Source organism: Rhinopithecus bieti, unplaced genomic scaffold (genome assembly GCF_001698545.2).
Source record: "Rhinopithecus bieti isolate Rb0 unplaced genomic scaffold, ASM169854v2 scaffold_20101, whole genome shotgun sequence".
NCBI lineage: Eukaryota > Metazoa > Chordata > Mammalia > Primates > Cercopithecidae > Rhinopithecus > Rhinopithecus bieti.
This window is the reverse complement of record NW_016810242.1, coordinates 2,491,908-2,513,122: the sequence shown is the minus strand read 5'-3', so window position 1 is coordinate 2,513,122 and position 21,215 is coordinate 2,491,908. Positions and strand designations below refer to the sequence as shown.

Here is a 21,215-nt window from a genome sequence, read left to right as displayed (position 1 = left end):
TTGTATGTGATGCTGTCTTTTATTTTTTTAATTGACAAAAGTTGTATATATGTATAGTATACAACATGATATATATGTATATATATATACACACACTGTGGAATGGCTAAATGGGGCTAGTTAACATATGTGTCACATCACATATTTATCATGTTTTTTCTAATGAGAACACTTAAAATCTCCTCTCTTAGTGATTTTCAAGTACACTATACATTGGTATTTACTGTAGTCTTGATGTTCAAGTGCTATGAAACTTTTGCTAAAGAGTTGAGGCTAACTGGCAACCATGTCTGACGGGAAGCTGATGGAATAGCACAGTGGATTTTGATAAAGTGAAGGCTGGTGAAGGTGACATCCTAGAGAAAAACACTATGCTAGCTATAACCTGCTTCCTGGCTGTTCAAATTCTTATATGAGGCTCTAAGAATTTTCTGAAGCCCAGCCTCCGCTGCTCAGGATGCAGCAGTGCCTAAGCACAGGAACTTGTTGTGAGTGGAAGGTGGGAAAGGCACTCTTGAATGTGATGTTTTGGTTTTCAGGAAGCCTTGGAGTGGGCCATGAAGAACCACTTGTGGGGCCATGCTTTGTTCTTGTCCAGCAAGATGGACCCACGGACCTACAGCTGGGTCATGAGTGGGTGAGTTGGAACTTAACAAAAGAGACCGGTGGGGCAGAGAGGCCTCCTCACCAAAGGTGGAGGATGAGGGTGTGGAGAAACGCCAGACGCACCGAGGAGCCTCACACTCCAAGGATCTCTCCATGTTCTCTTTTCTGAGCTGGACATAGCATTTCTCTGTTTTAGACACAGATACATTCTTTCTACCTGCTAAATTGAATACAGAGTTTTAGTAAAATTGCCCAGGGTGAGAGTTTCCAAAAATTAAATAGGTTTTTACATTGCAGTAGCCTTCTCTCTTTGGGAGGGGCTGTTCCAGCTAGTTCTGGTAATGAGGGGTAGGTGATCACTTCCTTAGAGCCTTGGGACTGAGGGTCTTTGGTGTAAGCAGTTGTCTACTGTTTATATTTGTGATGAGGTTCTGGGTACTGAGAGTAGGGTAGGGGTGTGGGGTAGCAGGGTCGTGAGCTGTGGTAGGAAAAGGATTTTTTGCACTGGCAGTGAGATCCAGAAGTCTGCATCGGCAGCAGTGGGAGGTGTTGAGACTGAAGAGATGTGCTTAGTCAGAAATGACGTCAGCACACTGTGGTCTGGGTGCCAGCGTGGACCAGGAAAAATGCCCAAACCAGGATGAGGTAGGGATGGAAGCAAGGGTCCATAGCCAGGAGTTTGGAATAAGGAGATGAAACAGAGTGAAAGAAAGCCAGGATCAAATAGGGGTGCTGGATGGAGAAGGGTTTCTGAGTAAGTCCTTCAGGCTCCTCCTAGCATCCATGGGTTGGCAGGGACAAATGTGGTGGGTGGGGTGAGGCACCCTCCTGTAAGGGGCAGACTTGGGTCAGACAGCAAGAAAGATGCTACCTCAAAGTGCTTAGCTTCTAGTGCTGGTTAAAGCTGTGAAGCTATCCTCTCAGCTGAACTTACATTTGAATTGGCCGTAAATCCTGTTGGGCAGAGGTTGAATTAGAAGATGACACTTGCGTCGGCATGGTGGCTTACGCCTGTAATCCCAGCACTTTGGGTGGCCAAGGTGGCTGGATCACCTGAGGTCAGGAATCTGAGACCAGCCTGGCCAACATGGTGAAACCCCGTCTCTACTAAAAATACAAATATTAGCTGGACATGGTGGCGGGCGCCTGTAATTCCAGCTACTCTGGAAGCTGAGACAGGAGAATCGCTTGAACCTGGGAGGTGGTGGTTGCAGTGAGCAGAGATCACATCATTGCACTCCAGCCTGGGCAACAAGAGCAAAACTGCATCTCAAAAAAACAAACAAACCAACAAACAAAAACACTTAACACTTCCATGTTAAGTTCAGTCTGAGGGACTAGTGACTGCACCACCGGCCAGCCCATTCTGCGTGATGGCCTCGGTTGAGTCTCGTGATGACTCCACCCTTCAGTCTTCCTGGAGACTGGAATGGTGAGGAACATAGAAGTTGTATTATGATACCTGCTTGGAGTTCCGGTGGCAAGAGTGCTGTTAAATAAAGGACGGTGTTTTGAGGATGATTTGCCTTTCGGCTTTGAAAACGAACATCCCACAGCCCCACATTGTAGCATACATCTCTGCTACAGGTTTTTGCCTTGGGCCATTGATTTTTGATGGAGCCCAGTGAATTGTGAAAAATACCTCTCACTGAGTAGGCTTAAATCTCAAATCAGCTGTAGAGCTTATTATATCCTTGTTAAGCATATCCCATGGTTTGTCATCAGCAGGATCATTTCTGGCCCCTGTTCCACGCCTCTTTGGTTACTGAAAATGGCTATTTAGTGCTTGTGAGCAAAAGCACTACAGACCCAGGCTCTTGATGAGCCAGAAAAACGGCACTGAGTGCTGTGGGCTTGGTGTGGGGGAGGGCTGCAGGGAGTGGGAGATCTGGGTGGCTGGGAAGGGGGGTGCCCATGGAGAAGAGCTTCCAGATAAACTGCTGTGGCTCTCCAGGGGATCTTTGAGATGTCAGTGGGTCATCTCAGTGATGGAAGAAGACCCACAGAAATGGTTATTCCAGAGTTAGGCCATTGAGACCAAGGTGCAGAAAATACCCCCAACAATGAGATCTAGCTGGGGTGTGCGGTAGATTGAGGACCCTGCCATCTCTCCTCAAAGGAGGATGTGACAGAGGCATGGCAGAAAGTAAAGAGATGTTCACGTTCCTAAGGAAGCTGCCAAAATCTGATAAAATTATGTGAGGCCCTGAGCTTTGTGGGCAATGGGTAAAGAGGTTCCCTGGGTGTGGTCTTCACTGACTATCCTTCTCTCTGCAGCTTCACCAGCACGCTGGCGGTCAATGACCCACTGCAGACCCTATTCCAGCTCATGTCGGGGAGGATTCCACAGGCAGCCACGGTACCCCTGTGACAGGATTCCTTTACCACCCTGGCATCCCAAGGGCTTGATGGGGTGGGGACTGCTCAGGAGTGTGATGGCTTTCAGGAGCAAACGTGATGATAATATTAATAGTTTGTTAATCACTTACCATGTGCTGGGCCCTGTGCTAAGTGCTTTGATGCATATTATTTGGTTTAATGCATAGAGGTAGGAAATATTCTCTCTGCTTTGCAGATGTGGAAACTGAGCTGCAAAGGTGTAAGATGACCCAAGGTCAGAGATAGTGAGTGGTGGGCTCAGGATCTGTCTGGGTCTGTCTGACTCTGAAGACCTTGGCCTTCCCAAAATGTCAAAGCTGCCTGCTCTGCTGTGAATGGCAAGAGGACCTGTGCCTGTTCTGCAGGCTTCCCCTGGCAGGGCTGCCCTTCTTTTTCTCTGGAGGAATGCTTCCCACCACTGCACACTGGCACTTCAAAGCTGGACATACGCAATTTCAGTCTTCTAGAGTTGATGTGGCTGAGAGTCTGAGGCCAGCTTGATAGTTTGCCCATTATAGGAGACTTGATCTTTTGGCCCCAAAGTATTCCTTCCTTACCTTTGACGTCCAGTCACTTTACTAGATTATGCCCTGGTGTTGACTGTCTGGATCCATTTTTTTCCTTGGGGTATATATAACATGTTCTTTTAATATGTACATTCATATGTTAGAGTTCAGGAATGTTTTATTGGATTATATCCTTCAATATTTGTTTTGTTCCCGTTATTTTGGTTTCCTTTTCAGGAATTCCATGTACACATATTTCATATATATACATATATGAATTATACCTATAATTTTCTCTTTAATAATTTTTTATTATCTTCTTTCCTCTCTTGCCCGCCCTTCCTTCCCTCCTCCCTGCCTCCCTCCCTTCCTTCCTCCCTCCCTCCCTCCCTCCCTCCCTTCCTTCCTCCTTCCCTGTTTCCTTCCTTTCTTTTTTCCTTCCTCTGTCCTTTACTGTGTTTTCACCGGTGTCTCTTGCTTTTGTGCTCTGGTGTTTCTGTCTATTTCTTCAATTTCCCCTTACTTTTTTCCTGAGCTCTGCACATTACATTCATCTCCTGTTATCCACCATCTATTTCCTGGGCTCTTATAACTCAGATTATGCTCTTGCTTCACAGACGCAATTGTTTCATTATTTTACTTAAATTCATGACAAAATGTTTGGTGACAATTTTTCATTTGTTTTGTGGTAACATTTTTGTAGTAAATGTTCTCTCTCCCCTCTATTTTTCATGTTACCTTCCTCCTTCTGTCTTAGGGTGTATTTGTATATATTCTGTGCTTGCTTTCTCATATTACATAACTTTAAAGGAGTTGAATCTTTCCTGGGTTTATATTTCCAGTTATTGATATTAGGTTTGTGCAGAGGATGGGCCAGGCCATATTCCAGGCCATCTGGCATTTTCTGCAGGACCCAGAGTTTTCCGTGTGAGCCTGAGTTGCCTTTGCCACTCTCCAGCTGGTGGGGAGAGCTGTGGGGTCCTCTCCCTTGTGTCCCCTCGGCTTCCCCGTGGAGGGACTCTGTCCAATCTCCGTTACTTTTGGTAGCCTTTTCTTATATCTTGAGGCTTGGGTTTTGTGAACACTAGTTTTAATAAAAATTGACCTCACGCTTTTCCTTTATTTTTTTATCCTTCTTATTGCTTGTGGCTAATTCCAAGAAAAGAGAAATGATTTTCATGCCCCGTCATCAAATCAACTGGCTATTTTGTAGCACAGAGTGTGCCTCACAATTCAGTGGACTGGCCTGTGCTCCACAATGGAACTGCATTATGTCACGAAGCACTAAATGCAGGAAGTGATACAATTAGCTATGGTTGTTGTGTTTTTTTTTTTGTAATAGTAGAGTTAGCTAAATTTCCCCTATTTTTAGATGAGAAAACGGAGGAGCCAGAGGTGATGTGTCAATGCATTATTCGATCTTAGGGAGTTTCCCAGCACTTCAGCATGTACTAAAAGGCTGGATTTCAGTTTCATGTGATGAGTGGGGTGGTGGAAAAGCACGGCAACAGGACAACACAGACGTGGGTTTCACACCAGTTTAACCTAGACTCTGTACGCCTTTCTGCCAGGTGAACTTGGCTTTGTTTCTTAATCTCACAGAGCCTCAGTTTTTAATCTTTATTGGGATTTTGGTTCCTAACCAGTAGAGTTATTGTGAAAATTAAAGGAGAGAGAACATCTGAACATATCAACCATCATGCTTGGCCCATTGACGTTAATTAATAAATGTTGGTGCTTTATCTCTCTCTCTCTCTCTCTCTCTCTCTCTGTCTCTCTCTCTCTCCTGTGTCCCCTCCACTTCTCCATTGATCTGATTCATAGTGATCTTTTTCAAATCACCAGCGAGGAGACAGAATAATGACCTCTAAGTTTTTCTTTGTGTGTGTGTGTGTGTGTTTAGCAAGGGATTTCCTTCTCTTTTGCTGGTTTCTGTAGATCAGCAAGAAGCAGCTTGGCTTACATGTTAAAATGAAGGTCATAATAGGACTTAGCACATGTGATTGTTGGTAGGAGAAATGCTTAGCACAGGATATGGTTCATGGTTCGATGTAACACATGAGAACTGCTATTATTATGATTTATCATCACCATCATTGTCATCATCCTCTTCACACTGCATTGACCAGATCAACAAGGAGTGGGTATAAAATGGAGTTGAATAAAGCATCTTTTATTCCCTGGGATAATTACAAAGACCAAGTAATTATGAATGGTTTTAACCTCCAAATCTTAGTTATTATTGGCAATCTCCTGCCCTACCTATCTATATAACAAATCGGAAGGTAGGCAGCTGTGCAAATCACCTCTTTCCTCTGCTCAGCTTCCAACTGTGTGTGTGTGTGTGTGTGTGTGTGTATTTATACCTATATGTAATTAAGTGCAAACCAAATGTGAAGCACCATGCGATGTGCTTTACACAACTATCTTATTTTATTATCAACAATAACCTGTTAGGTAGAAATTATGATCTCCATTTTAGGGATGAGAAAACAAAGGTTCAGAGACATTAAGAAACTTGCTCAAGGTAAGCTAGTAAGATGCAGGACTCGAGTTGGGGCCTGTGTTGTTTCCATGACATTATATTGTTTCTTTATTGATATTTTCTGCCTTGAAATTCTCCTTTGTTTAGTAGGACAGCCTTAGGGAGAGATGGTAGGGAAAACACCATTTATGCGGGGTTTTGTACATTTCCACCACGCTGCTTACTCTCTGTTGCCCCCTGGTGGAATTCTGCTGCCTCTGCATTGTCCTAGCTGGGACACTTGGCTTGATTTTCTTATTCCTAAAGTAGTAATAGGAACTGGACTTCGTAAGGTTGCTGTAAAGATTAAATAAGAGGATGTGTGTGAATGGGCTTTGTAAAGTCAGAAAACATAGGCATTTGGTAAGACATTAAGCAAGCCCGTGTTCCCCTGACTTCTGTGACAGGCTGTGGCCTCTTCTACTCATGAGCCAAGGATGTTTGATCTTGAACCAAAAAACTGCTAAAGCCTCAGGGTTTTTCTGAGTTTTGTCTCTAGCTATCTGGGGGTCAGGCACTGGGGAGAAATGTGAAAAATAGTAAGTGAGCAATGTCATTTTATTTATCCAGGCCGGGCGCGGTGGCTCAAGCCTGTAATCCCAGCACTTTGGGAGGCCGAGACGGGCGGATCACGAGGTCAGGAGATCGAGACCATCCTGGCTAACACAGTGAAACCCCGTCTCTACTAAAAAATACAAAAAACTAGCTGGGCGTGGTGGCGGGCGCCTGTAGTCCCAGCTACTCGGGAGGCTGAGGCAGGAGAATGGCGTAAACCTGGGAGGCGGAGCTTGCAGTGAGCTGAGATCTGGCCACTGCACTCCAGCCTGGGCGACAGAGCGAGACTCCGTCTCAAAAAAAAAAAAAAAAAAAAAAAAAAAATTTATCCATTTTCCAATATCCCTGTGAATGCATGTATGTATGCATGTGTACGTATCTGTCTATCTGTGTCCTTCTGAGAGTTTTACCTTTTTAAAGATGAGAACTCTAAATAAATGAATGGCAGCATTGCAGGTGGTAGAGTGGGCGTTCTCTGACAGCTTCTGAACCAGGAAATAGACAAAAGCCTTCTTTATGTACATCTGGCCATTCCTAAATGATTGTACATTTAAGTTATTTTTTTCTGGTGCTTTTCAGTGTTGTGGAGAAAAGCAGTGGGGAGACTGGAGGCCTCACTTGGCTGTGATTCTGTCAAATCAGGCTGGGGACCCGGAGCTGTATCAGCGTGCGATTGTTGCCATGGGTGACACTCTGGGTAAGCGACACCAGCATTGACCCGCCCTTCCCCTCCCCTCCCCAGCTCCTCCCTGTCCAGGCCAGCTTTAAACATCCTGCTCTTAGATTCTCAGATTCTAGGTAGGGCCAGAGTCTATGCCCCAGGCTTTTCCTGGACCCAGGAGCCTCCATGTTTTGGGGAAAGTAACTCCAGGGAAATGCATGTCCTTCTTGTCTCTCTGTTTCGCAGAATTTCTGCTGTGAGTGAATGCAGGCCAGGCCCCTGAGACTTGGTGTTCTGCTGCTGTAGGAGTCTGCTCTGAGCAGCTGATTTTTCTAGCCCTGGGTCAGATTCCCCTGTGGATGGAGTTAACGCATAGGACACCTTGCCTCCTGTTGCTGTAAATTTCTCAGTGACCCAGTTCAATCAGATAGGAAATTCTGTTTTTGCCTGAACCACTCTGGGTTAACCCTGTAGTCTTTCTTTCTATCATCTCTCTGTGAATGTGGCCTTATAAACACTTAGGGACTATTGAATGTTCCAGACCAGTGGTTCTCAAATTTAGCCAAGAAGCAGAGCATCTAGAAATCATGGTGCTCCCATGGGGCTCTTTAAACTATTGCTCTGTTAAACTTAAATAGCTATGGTAAGGTTGTGCCAAGTCATAGGGAGACCCTGCAGCACCCTGAGTAGAAGGGAACTAATGTTTGTTGAACCCTTCTTGGGGGCCAGACACTGTGCTAGGTATTGTACCTAGTTGAATTAACTCAATTTTGAGGCAGCGGAAAATGTATGGGAGAACATTTCAAAACATGTTGGTAATTAATGTGATTTTTATGTTTGACTTTAGCAGGGAAAACAATGGTGCTCCAGGAAGCCTAGTTTAAGAATGGCGACTCCCAGTAGTCGCCTTCTTTGCTCAGGTGCAGGCATTTCAAACTCATTTTTCACCCTCAGGAAAGACTAAAATGTTCAGAGAATTCCTCATCAAAAATCCTTTAGGAAGAAGGTGAAATCGTGCCTTATTCTGGCTGAAGAGAAATGTAACGTCTGAGGCCAAACGGGCCGGTGGGAGGAGTGGGGTTTAGGGGTCTGTGACTCATGTTATGAAAGGCTCATTCATTTAGTCCCATGTGGCTTCTCCCCTCTGACCCCGGAGGCCACTCTTCCATCTCTCTCCTATCCCACCCAGATGATGGGCCCCCACACGGGTGTGCTCCGGGACTGGGTCTTGTTCTCTTCCTCCTGCAGCTGGGAAGGGGCTTGTGGAGGCAGCTCACTTCTGTTACCTCATGGCTCATGTGCCCTTTGGCCACTACACCGTGAAGACAGATCATCTGGTCTTGCTGGGCAGCAGCCACAGGTATGTGACCTGGGAGAAAGGAAACAGGAAGGACATTTTCCAAGGGATTGTTTTAGCCCTTGTTGGGTTTTATGAATCCATTTTTCCTTTCCTCATGTGAATTTCAGCTTCCACTGGCTCCCTATCTGGGATTGTTACCTGTGCAGGTCTGTGCAAGGAGACGCCCCGTGGGCCCCATGTTACAGCATCAGCGGGGGTCTCAGGCCCTAGGTCTTGCTCTGCAAAGAGGTGGGCTGATGCCTTTGTGTAGTATTGTGTCCTTTGGCCACTAGGTGGCACCCTGGCTCCACAAGCTGACTTTGTTCCTTAAAAAAACCAATTATGTGTGGAGGCTTGTGGGTTGGTCTTAAGCAGCCCTGGGCCTGTTCTGAGAGCCCGCCCTGGGCAAAACTGGATAATGGAAGAAGTTTATGTTTAGTCTCTCTTTGGGGCCCTAGCATCCCTACAATGACTTGGTGCACAAGCTACTTAGAGTCCCACTGGTGACATTCTCTGTTGGCCATAGCATTAGGCTTTTCCTGCAGGAGGCCCTTGGTCAGCTCCCAGTGAATGAATGCACAGACAGAACGATTCGCTCCCTAGTGGCCTTCCCTGTTCTGTATCTCTCTATCCCCCTCCCCATACGCATTAAGAGTCACTAAGCTCTTACGCTGTGCCAGGCATTTTCTTTGCACTATTTCCTTTAATTATTACACATTTACCCTATGAAGAAGTGAAGTCAAGCAAAGATTTCAATCGTACTCATGGAGGAGGGAAACCGAGGCACAGGAAGATGAAATAACTTGTCTCAGATGGTACAGCGAGGGTGTGGGTGAGTTGGACTCCAAATCCAGGCAGTCAGGCTGCAAAGCCCTTTTAACTGTTGCACCACACTGCCTACCGCTGAGGCAACATACCCAGCTCATTGCCTGTTCCTTCCAGGTCCAGGTCTCTGATAGCACATGGCTAGCTTGTCAAAGAATCCCCTCTGTGCCAAATGTACAGTAAGTGTGTGGGCTCATATGTCTCCCCTCCTATGTTTATGTTGGTTTATGTTGAATGAGGAAATTCCTAGAAATAAAGTCCTACCCCGCAGGAATAACCTGGTGATTGTGATTTTAAACACCATGGCGAGCTGTTGATGGGAGAAATTTTGGGTCACATGAGACTCTTGTGCCCCCCACCACCTGCCCCGACCAGATCACACTCACTCAGTCCCCATCCTCACTGGTGGAATGAACATCCAATGTACAGACGCTTGTTCGATTTTCTGGCTCAGCAGTCCTCACCTGCTCTGCCATGCCTTTTGGTCTCAGTGCTCCTGGGGTGTTACATGGCTCCCCTCTTTTGTGTGAGTTTGCTCAAACTAGGGGTGCTCTTTACAGGTACATGACAGGCTTTATGGGCATGGGGGCCAGCTCTCTGTGTGTTTAAGAGGAGGGCCCAGTGCCCTTCGAGGTAGCCTGCCTTGAGTTACCCTTCAGCAAGAAGGCAGGCGACGCCCTCTTTCCGCAGCCTCTGCCTCCCAGCGCCTCTGGTGCAGAGTTCTGTTTTGTTCCTTCCTCAGCCTCAAGGAGGGAGAGGGAGAGGGAGAGGAGGTGAGACACTCATTCTGGGAGCCCAGAGTCTCTTTCTTCTCTTGCAGCCGCTGCAGGGCTCAGCCCAGGAGGGAAGCTCCTCCATGAAAGGCTGCAGCTGGTGTTTGGCGATCCACTAGGATTTAATTCCCGTGTGCCCCACACCTCAATCTCTTTCATTGTTATTCCCTGGTTTTAGTCAAGAGTTTTTGAAATTTGCAACAACTGAGGCAATCCAGAGGACGGAAATCTTCGAGTACTGCCAGATGCTGGGCCGCCCCAAATCCTTCATCCCTTCTTTCCAGGTAACTGAGCCCAGATGAGGCCACCACTGTCACTGTCAGGCAGCTGTAGGCAGCTGTATTTCCAGCTTTGCTTTTTGGCACTTAGTACCTAGGGCTAAGTTATCACTGAACTTTTCCTCATTAGCTTAAGCGTGGGAGGGTGTAGGATTTCTTTTTATGTCCCCTAAAGGTCTGCGTTTTATAATACAAAGGTAAAACCTTGCAGAGGCCTCTCTGCTGGTGGCTCCTGCCTGACTGCGGACGTTTGAACATCCTGCCTGCCGCCCTGGCCTTTGCCTCACTCCTGCTGTCAGCTCCCTCTCCCCGTCTCTCCAGACAGCTCTCCCTTCTTCTGAGCCCCTGCAGCGGTCCTGTGGGAGGGAGTGGGAACGCAGGCCCAGCCCAGTGGCTGCTCACCCTCCCTCTGCTCCACGCTCCTTCTCTGGCCTCTTTTGAACTCCTCTGTCCTCTACCTCTGGACATCCCTCTGTGCTCAGCCCTGGCCCTCACTCCTCTTCGTCCCTCTCAGGGCATCAGCTGTGCGGTTGGTGACCATGCTGTGGTTCCTGCCCTGTCTTCGCAATGTTTCTCCATGATGCCCTTGTCACCTTACATTCGTTAAGACCAGTGCTGACATCGTGCCCTCCTCTGTCTAAATCCTCTGTGAGCTCTGACGTCCAGCACCATCCCTTCCTCCATGCAGGCTCCCCGGACCACGCCTATGAGTATGACTGAGATGGCAGCCTTCAGTGGTCTCGGCTGTAAAATGGGATGACAGTGGTGCTTTGTAATGGAGCTGGCATGAAATTGAGTTAGTTTCTCTAATGCACAAGAACAGCGCCTGGCACACAGCAACTGCTGTCAGTGTTGAGGCCATGGCAGGCACAGTGTGGCTCCCACAGCTGAATCCAGGGGCCCCCACTGACATTGAAATCACACTGTCTTGCGTTTTCTTGCCTTTCATGCACGGGTACCTTACCTTCCTACCTTAGTTATCTTCTTTAGGTAGAGACCTTTTCCAGCAATGCCTTGTTTCTCTTCAGTGCTTGGTGTCGAGGGTGCACACAGCAGCAGCAACAACAACAATTACAACAACATGCACACACAACGCAAAACCTTGAAAGTGAATTCCTGTGTCATAGAGAAATGGCCCAATTAGCATCTTCTCTTCTTTTTCTTTGAAGTTCTGGGATACGTGAGCAGAATGTGCAGGTTTGTGCAGGTTTGTTACGTAGGTATATATGTACCGTGGTGGTTTGCTGTACCTATCAACCTGTCATCTAGGTTTTAAGCCCCACATGCATTAGGCATGTGTCCTATAGCATCTTGTTTTTTTTAAGGGCTTTGCCAAAGACTCACCTTTTCCAGCAAAACCTTGCCTGATGAGCTCCTCTTTGCAGTTCCTCGACCAGCTCTTTGGTCTCCTTTTTTTTCTCTTCTTTATTCATCCCAACTCTCCGTTATTTTGGTGCTGCTTGGGGCTGATATTAGTAATGAGATTAGCTACTTGATTGAATGTGCTCTGTGTGCCTGGCATTGTGGCATTATACTTCTTGTGTATTGTTTCAAATCCTGTGATGTAGGCCTGATTAAAACCCTTTTACAAAAGAGAAAACGGAGGCCCGGAAGGGTTACATGCTGTCGCCCCACATCTCTTGCGTGCTGTTTCTTCTCAGTACTTCACCTGAATTATCTCATTTAATCTCCATAACAACCAAAGGCGTAGGTAGTAGTAGTAGTCCCATGTAGTAGAGAGGAAACTGAGGCACAGAGAGATGAGGTAACTAGCCCAATGTCTCACAGCTCACATGGAGCTTTTATGTGAACTTGGGTCTGTCTGATACTAAAGCCCTCACACTTGCTCCTGCCCTGCCACTCATGCTTTCATGAGAGTTTAGTTGTTTTTCTCAGTAAGCTCTCTCCATTAACTTTATGCCCTTTGCACTAGGGTCTATTTTTGCTTCTTTTTTCTCTTTCTTTCTTTCTTTCTTTCTTTCTTTCTTTCTTTCTTTCTTTCTTTCTTTCTTTCTTTCTTTTTCTTTTTTTGAGATAGAGTTGCTCTGTCACCCAGGCTGGAGTGCAGTGACATGATCTCGGCTCACTGGAACCTCTGCCTCCCGGATTCAAGCAATTCTCCTGCCTCAGCCTCCTGAGTAGCTGGGACTACAGGTGCATGCCACTATGCCAGCTAATTTTCGTATTTTTCGTAGAGATGGAGTTTCGTCATGTTGGCCAGGCTAGTCTCGAACTCTGGACCTCAAGTGATCTGCCTGCTTCGGCCTCCCAAAGTGCTGGGACTACAGGCGTGAGCCACCGCACCCAGGCTATTTTTGCTTCTTTTAATGTTTGTCTTTTGCCTGGTCCTGTGCCTGTACATCAGGCTCTCTGGATATGTGGGCTACCCAATAAATAAGGACTCCAGTGCACTTTGCACGGTGACCAGCACCTAGGAAGGTTGAGCAGATGGGACTCCTGTTCTTTTCTCTGTAATGCAGGAACTGCAGGCTGGATTTGGAGTTGTGCCTGCGCATAGATAAAATGCTCCAAATGGCACAAGCCTCCTGATATTTGGATGCCAGAGTTAGCGGAAGCTGACAGTCAGCTGACTTCCAAGAAGTCTTATCTACATTTCTCTCTCTCTCTCTCCCTGCCTGGATGGACTAGTCACTGACTCGTTTCCCTTCACAGGTGTATAAGCTCCTTTATGCTTCCCGTCTGGCAGATTATGGCCTCGTGTCCCAGGCCTTGCATTACTGCGAAGCCATTGGTGCAGCTGTCTTGAACCAGGGAGAGAGCAGTCACCCTGTGCTATTAGCGGAACTCATCAAGGTGAGCCTCTCAAAGGGTTCTGTGCAGTTGTTTTATCTTCACTATTCAGAGAAAGCCATTGTAGAGCAGCTTAGACTCTACATTTCATCTTCTTTGAACCTGCCGTAAAATTGGAGCCCACGGCCGTCTTTGACCACGTATGCATGCCCAGATACGATAAGCAGAGGCCCAACACTACACAAAGAAGGATGCTCTCTGGGTGGGCGGTGGTGGGATTGGAGACTGGAAACCATGTCGGTGCTACTTGAGAAATTCATTTTTGCATCTGCTTTTCTGGTACAGTAAAAATACATGCTATGGTGAACTATCCTAATTATAAAAGCTGGCCTTAGAAAATATATTTTAGTGATTAAAAGAGTAAATGATCCTTATTAAAATGCTTTTAAATGCATGGAATATTTTATCACATGTGAGATACATTTAAAATAGAAAACAAAAACATATCAACCTTTAGTTCCTAGGGAAGAAAACAACAATCAAGCAAATAGTTGTTTCAATTAATTGAAGAAAACCCATTAGCTAGAGAGTAAAAAAGCAGCCTACCCTTAAATTTTTGTTTTGCCTTAGATGAGGCCCAAGTGCTGGATTCTTTAACGTATAAAAATTTGTGGTGGTGAGCCTCCCCATTCCCTGAAGTTTCTGCCAACAGGTTGATGGTTGCAAGGAGCTCAGAATGAATGACTAGAAAAGTTTTGGTAACTAAAACTTGTTTATGGAATAAATCCTTGAAATACAAAGTAACATTAGCATCACCTGGGAGCGGGTTAAAAGTGCAGACTCTTCACCCCTGCCCAGAAGTATGGAATCAGAATTAGCATTTTAACAAGTTTACAATTAGAATTCAAACAAAATTTGTATGTACACCTAAGTTTGAGAAACACTGTTACAGAGCAGACAGCTTTGCAGAGAAATGAAGCTGAGTAACTGTTTCTCCTCATACTTTATTTAGAATCTAACACCCAAGTCGGGTTAATTATTTATGTTGCAATTTTGGAAGGATGTCTGCTGAATTAGCTATTTTTCGATTATTTTTTATAATGTAATTTACAAGTGAATTAAGGCTCTCTTTCTCCTTTTTCCTTGTTTTCTCTTCCCTGTTGTCTTTCCGTTTCTCTTCCCTCTCTCTCCTCTCCTTTCTTTTACTTTCTGCCCCTAACCCATCTGGAAACCTGGCACAGCTAGCAGAGAAACTGAAGCTGTCAGATCCTCTGGTTTTAGAAAGACGCAGTAGAGACAGGGACCTAGAGCCAGATTGGCTAGTGCAACTTCGGAGGCAGCTGGAGGTGAGTGGGGCTGGAGCCAGGGCAGTGGTGGGGGGTGGGTGTCGGCCTTTGTTTCCCTCCTCCCTCCCCTAGACATGGAACAGGTAGGCGCTGACATTAGCAAGTCCCTGGTCCCCATGCCTCGCCACGGTCTCTTCCATCACCCATGAGGCACAGTTGGTGTCTGGGGAAGGGGTGGGACTCAGCTTCCTTGCCACTGCTTGTCCCTGTGTGGAAGCGTTTTCCTATGTTCACATGTGACACGTTGGGGCGCTCTTCCCAATCACTCTTGCCACCCTTCCCTGAGGCCCCAGAGAATATGTTTCATGACCATCAAAGCTTCCCCATCTCTGCTAGGAACAATGGATCACAGTGGACCAGTGTCACTTTCATGTAACGTGGGGCAATTGCTTAAAAGTCTTCCGGGCCTTTTCTTTGTTGTTCTGACAATCGCAAAAGCTGCTGGTTGTAATTGGAACAGTAATTGGAACGGGGCCTCCTCCATTTTCTTTTCCCCATTCTGCTCTGAAGGAAAGACAGGGTGGATTTTTTAAAGCACACCAAGCCTTACCCCTTCTATCTGCTGCACGTGCTGAGGCCTACAGTTTAGTTCTTTCCATGCGCTCCTTCCTTCAGGGGAGGGTGGATGACTCTGGTCTCCAGCTGTCTCTGCCTGGTCTGGGCAGAGTTGGAAGCCCCATCCACATGACCCCCCAGGCCCCTAAGCATACAAGTGTTTCCCTTACCTTGTCATTCCCACTGGAAGTTTCTTTTTGGCTTAAGTTTTGAATCACTTTGTTTCTCTGTTCTTGTTTTTCCTTTGTGTTGCTTAAAAGGAATTTTAATTTATTTTAAATAGCAAAAGACAGCAGGAGACACTGGGGATCCTCATCCTACTCGCTCAGCTATTTTGGGAGCCAGAGGAACAACAACAGGTACCCCAAATGATGAACTGAGCATTACATAGCTGACGCTCAGGATCTGATTCTACGAGACAAAGTAATTTACAAAATCACTCGCCCTTCCCTTCCCAGGGTGCCTGCCTTGCCTGTGTAAATCCACCCCGTTGTCCAGGCGCCTCCTCCACACAGCTCCTGCCAGCCTCACACATCCCCGACACTTCTAAATTCCCTCAGTCTGAGAGCGTCTGCTTCATGATTCAGGTTTTTAAATACCTGAGTGTTTTTTGTGTTGCACTGTATTGTTAGCCAATTCTTTCTCCTGTGTTAACTTCTCTTCAGCTGGATACATTTCTTGAGTCCAGAGATTGTGGTTCATCGGTATCATATGTTAGTGTTGGGGATGTCGAAAGTCCTTAAGAGTTTTGAGCTGGCAATTACCAGATGACTGTGGAATAAGTATGTTTCAATGTTTTCACGGCATCTCTATTCTTCCTTTGGGATGCTTCCCAATGGTGGGTTGGCAGGCACCATATCCCTGGTTAACTCTGTACTCTTTCCCCAAGTTCCCCCAGCAGTAGGGTCAGTAAAGGGCCCTCGTCTCTTCCCAGCCCTGTGTCCTTCCTCAGGCATGAGCAAAGGGAAGGGAGGGCAGGGCAGGCCTTGGCTTCTGTTTCTCACTGTGTAGCAGGATCTGTAAAGGTGGAGGGTGGAGGAGAGCTAGGCTGGGTGCCTGTAGATGTTGCTTCCCCACAGCCCTGACTCCTGGTGTCCAATGGAGCAGGCGGGTCGGCCACCCATGCCAGTCCTGTGACCAGTCATGTTATAGGTCCACACCTTAGTTTATGCTACCAATCAGGTCTTTTCCAGGGCAAATGTACTCTGATTCTGTAAGAACAAAGCCATGATTTCTGTGATCTGGTTTGGGTTTTTAGCTGGAAGCTTTCTAAGTTTTAAATACCCAAGTCCATTAGGAAGTCCTTACAGAAGAAATAATTTATCAAAAATTAAAAAGATGTGAGTTAGATAGGATGGTAATTTCAGCCCTCCCAACCCACTGGCTAGAGGCTCAGAGATCATACAAGGTAGTGTTAACTTAAAAAAAAGGTCATATAATGTGTACATTCGGAAAGGAGACTTTATTTCTTACAAAGGGTTCCAGCCTGCAAGGTGGCCATCCCACAGGCTGGGAAGTATAGCCAGGCACTTTGAGGGAAGGAGAGGTAAGACAAGAATTTAAGTTGAATGGGTTGATCAAACATGCGTATTTAACACGTTATAGGAGGAGCTGTGACTGTTCACGAAGGAGATCCTCACACATGCCTAATGAGCTAACGTGCATGTAACACACGACCCATGTTCACCTTGGGGTGGAGACTTATCCTTTAAGCATATTACAATTAGGCCTTACCTGTCAAAAGGTCTTTTCGGGACACAGAAGCACTCAAGTGGGGACCCTCTGTAAACTGGCCAGACCCAGTTCATGGTTGGTGGTCTTCTTATCTGGAGAAAGTTACTGAAATCAGTCTTGTCTAATCAAAGCTGTGGTTATGGCTGATGGAACAGAGGCTCATTTAGTCAGCATTTGCGAGCGGAATGAATTGTAATTGTTTTAACATTGCTCATCTCAAGGCCAGTGCTTGCTGAGCTGCTAGAGAAAAAACCTCGTGGCCATGAGAACACAGTTTATTCTTTTTTTTTTTGAGGCGGAGTCTCACTCTGTCGCCCAGGCTGGAGTGCAGTGGCCGGATCTCAGCTCACTGCAAGCTCCGCCTCCCGGGTTGACGCCATTCTCCTGCCTCAGCCTCCAGAGTAGCTGGGACTACAGGCGCCCGCCACCTCGCCCGGCTAGTTTTTTGTATGTTTTAGTAGAGACGGGGTTTCACCATGTTAGCCAGGATGGTCTCGATCTCCTGACCTCGTGATCCGCCCGTCTCGGCCTCCCAAAGTGCTGGGATTACAGGCTTGAGCCACCGCGCCCGGCCAGAACACAGTTTATTCTTAAGGTGCGGAACTTAACCGTTGCCTGGCAGGGCTTTAGGTTCTGTGTATAATTTGGTATCTTATGGCCACCAAGCCATAAGATCTGTTAGTCTTAAGATCTCGCTTTTAACATTAATGCTGGTCAGTTGTGTCTGAACTACAAAAGAGAGGGGGTATAATGAAGGGTGTCTCACCTCCCATCCCGTCATGGCTGGGAACTCAGTTTTAAGGTTTTCTGGGGTCCCCTTGTCCAAGAGGGGGTCTGTTAAGTCAATGGAGGGGCTTAGGATTTTATTTTTAGGGTACACTAGTGAAGGAAACAATTCTGTAAACAGCAATGAGGGTGTTACCATCATCTGTGTTTTACTTGTCATCACGTTACTGGAAGCCACATTAGATAGCTTGTCCTTGTGACTGCTTTCCAAAGCAGACATGAGCAGGAATGTTTCTGGTGTGATCAGTATGCAAATGCCACATTTCAGGTCTCACTTCTTTACCTTCGTTCTATGTCCTTAGAAAACACTTTCTACCAGGACTTTTCTGGATGTCAAGGTTACTCTGAAGCCCCTGGGTACCGCTCAGCTCTGTGGCTGACGCTTGAGCAGACCTGCCTGCACCAGCCCAGCCCACAGCAGCCCCTCCCTCTCCAGCCGGGCTCCTACCCAGCAGGAGGGGGTGCAGGGCAGACAGGGGCACCAATGCCTCTTTACTCAGTTCCTGAGATCCACCTACCAGGAACTGGCAGCAGCGTGGCAGTGACAGAGGCCCCTGGAGGAACAGTCTGGGAGGAAACGCTGCAGACACACCTGGGCCCTGGTAAGACCTGGCAGCTAGGGTGGCCACGTTGAGTATAGGGTCTGGGTAGGGAGGAAGCAGGAAAGGGAGGTGCTGGGACCAGTCAGAGGAGGTTGGGTTGGAGCTGGGAAGGACACAGATGCGGGGGTATGTGCCTGTTACCGAGGGCCTGCTAGTTTTCAGCCACTATACTGGTGCTTTGCATGTATCTGAAGGAGATTGCTGTCTTCCAGCCCGGTCCACATCTCCTCTGGGTACAGCAGGGCAAATGGAGCCACACCTGCCATACAAATGATTACATAGTTTCTAGGAGAGAGATTACAGGATGGAGAAATAGAGGCCAAGTTCTCTTTCTCCAATCATCCTGCACCCAAAAGCTTACTATCAGGGTCTCCAGCAGAAACCCATGTGTCTGTCTTGGTCCCGAGTTTTTTCAGGCTCATCAGACCTTTGACAACAATGGCCAAGTATGGGTGAGCAATGCTGAGCGATGCCAGGGAGATGCTGGAAGTCACCTAGAATGATTAGATCTTAGACCTTCCAGGATTAGGTCCTGTCCAAGATGAAGGCTCAGATGGAGAGGAAGGTGGTGGAGGATCCCTGTGACCTCGCTTGATGTTGTTCTGATTTCCAAGATTCCTGAAGAGTGGCTGTGGAAGTAGAGGATGAGTTGAATAGCATGTCCTGGGGTGGCTGGTATTGAGCTGAGCCATGTGAGCGTTCTTTGTATTTGCTGTGATTGGCTTGGGCTTATGGACTCGGAGCTTCTGCTGCAGTTAAGAAAGCTGATTGTGTCCCAGTTACTCTTCTTCAAGATAGATGGGAAAAGCACAACTTCCCATTGCTATTTCCATTTCTGTTTGTGACTCAGGAGAGAACACAGTGTCTCAAGAAACCTCCCAGCCTCCTGATGGCCAAGAGGTCATTTCCAAAGCAAAGGTGAGAGCACACAGCATAAAAGATACCACTGCCCACTCAAACGCTTCTGGTTTTTACCAGTTGCCCTGGTTTCTTGGCCACATGCAAGCTCCTCCTCAGCATTACAGCAGCTTTCTCTTCCACATCTCGCCATGCCTCTTCCTGTACCAACTCCTGGGAGCTGGGCGGGAGGCTGTGTTCTTGTTTACACTCAACCCCACCAACCTATGTCCATGGGGTAAGAGGGAGCAACTGAGCTGGTTTGTTTTGGCCTCTCAGATCTCTGTTACCTCTGACATCTTCTCAGTGCTGCACAAAGTGCTTGCCATACCCTGTCCTGCCATGGAAGACTGTTGATATTTCCTTGTTTTAATTTTTACTTGGCTTTATTTCAAAGAAAGATCTGTGGTAGCTGTGACAGTGCCTGCCTCTGTCTTTTCTCCTCAGTTAGGCTCTAAGGTCCTGGAGGTGACCATGTCTGATGAATCATTCTCTCTAGCTCTGATTGAACACACCCCTGCCCTCAGCAATGGGCAGTGTTGGTCCCAAACCTCAGGCGTTCTCCAGCTTCTCCTGGTTGGAGGGTTACATCCTGTAACTTTTAAAGTAGAAAACAGGGGTACAGGTCTTAACAAACTTCTATGGTTTTCGTTTTTTTTTTTTTCCTGACTGAAAAGTAGTACATTATTGTTGTAGAAAAATCTAAAAGTGAAGTATCATATAAAGAATCAAATATCACTCAATCCAACAGTCAAAGTGTTTTCTTTTCTTACACTATTTTCTGTATATGCATATGTATACACACATATATGTATGTCTATATATACATTATACACATATACATGTTTTTAAATGGCTAAGAACATATGTATGCAAAGCTTTATTTCCTGTTACTTAACACTATATAATGAGATTTTTCTATGTCATTCATAAATATGATTTTTTAAATTATACTTTATGTTCTAGGGTACATGTGCACAATGTGCAGTTTTGTTGCATATGTATACATGTGCCATATTGGTGTGCTGCACCCATTAACTCGTCATTTACATTGGGTATATCTCCTAATGCTATCCCTCCCCCCTCTCCCCGCCCAACAATAGGCCCTGGTGTGTGATGTTCCCCTTCCTGTGTCCAAGTGATCTCATTGTTCAATTCCCACCTATGAGTGTGAACATGTAGTGTTTGGTTTTCTGTTCTTCTGATAGTTTGCTGAAAATGATCATTTCCAGCTGCATCCATGTCCCTACAAAGGACATGAACTCATCCTTTTTTATGACTGCATAGTATTCCATGGTGTATATGTGCCACAGTTTCTTAATCCAGTCTGTCATTGATGGACATTTAGGTTGCTTCCAAGTCTTTGCTATTGTGAATGGTGCCGCAATAAACACATGTGTGTATGTGTCTTTATAGCAGCATGATTTATAATCCTTTGAGTATATACCCAGTAATGGGATGGTTGGGTCAAACGGTATTTCTAGTTCTAGATCCTTGAGGAATGGCCACACTGTCTTCCACAATGGTTGAACTAGTTTAGACTCCCACCAACAGTGTAAAAGTGTTCCTGTTTCTCCACATCCTCTCCAGCACCTGTTGTTTCCTGACTTTTTAATGATCGCCATTCTAACTGGTGTGAGATGGTATCTCCTTGTGGTTTTGATTTGCATTTCTCTGATGGCGAATGATGATGAGCATTTTTTCATGTGTCTGTTGGCTGGATAAATGTCTTCTTTTGAGAAGTGTCTGTTCATATACTTTGCCCACTTTTTGATGGGGTTGTTTGTTTTTTCTTGTAAATTTGTTTGAGTTCTTTGTAGGTTCTGGATATTAGCCCTTTGTCAGATGAGTAGATTGCAAAAATTTTCTCCCATTCTGTAGGTTGCCTGTCACTCTGATGGTAGTTTCTTTTGCTGTGCAGAAGCTCTTTAGTTTAATTAGATCCCATTTGTCAATTTTGGCTTTTGTTTTTATTGCTTTTGATGTTTTAGAGATGAAGTCCTTTCCCATGCCTATGTCCTGAATGGTATTGCCTAGGTTTTCTTCTAGGGTTTTTATGGTTTCAGGTCTAATATTTAAGTCTCTAATCCATCTTGAA

General features: G+C 46.1%; 1 protein-coding gene across 6 annotated transcripts in view; it reads left to right on the top strand.

Annotated features, from left to right (window-relative positions):
• Positions 1-21,215, top strand: part of SEC16B (SEC16 homolog B, endoplasmic reticulum export factor) — a 70,282-nt gene that overhangs the window by 15,717 nt on the left and 33,350 nt on the right. For all 6 annotated transcript variants that reach the window (XM_017891689.1, XM_017891686.1, XM_017891687.1 and 3 more), the window contains exons 12-21: positions 540-637; positions 2,884-2,965; positions 7,150-7,267; positions 8,480-8,591; positions 10,347-10,452; positions 13,120-13,260; positions 14,439-14,543; positions 15,382-15,457; positions 17,921-18,220; positions 19,071-19,138. In XM_017891689.1, the coding sequence (XP_017747178.1) occupies positions 540-637; positions 2,884-2,965; positions 7,150-7,267; positions 8,480-8,591; positions 10,347-10,452; positions 13,120-13,260; positions 14,439-14,543; positions 15,382-15,457; positions 17,921-18,220; positions 19,071-19,138 (1,206 nt within the window). The remainder of the gene's footprint in view (positions 1-539; positions 638-2,883; positions 2,966-7,149; positions 7,268-8,479; positions 8,592-10,346; positions 10,453-13,119; positions 13,261-14,438; positions 14,544-15,381; positions 15,458-17,920; positions 18,221-19,070; positions 19,139-21,215) is intronic.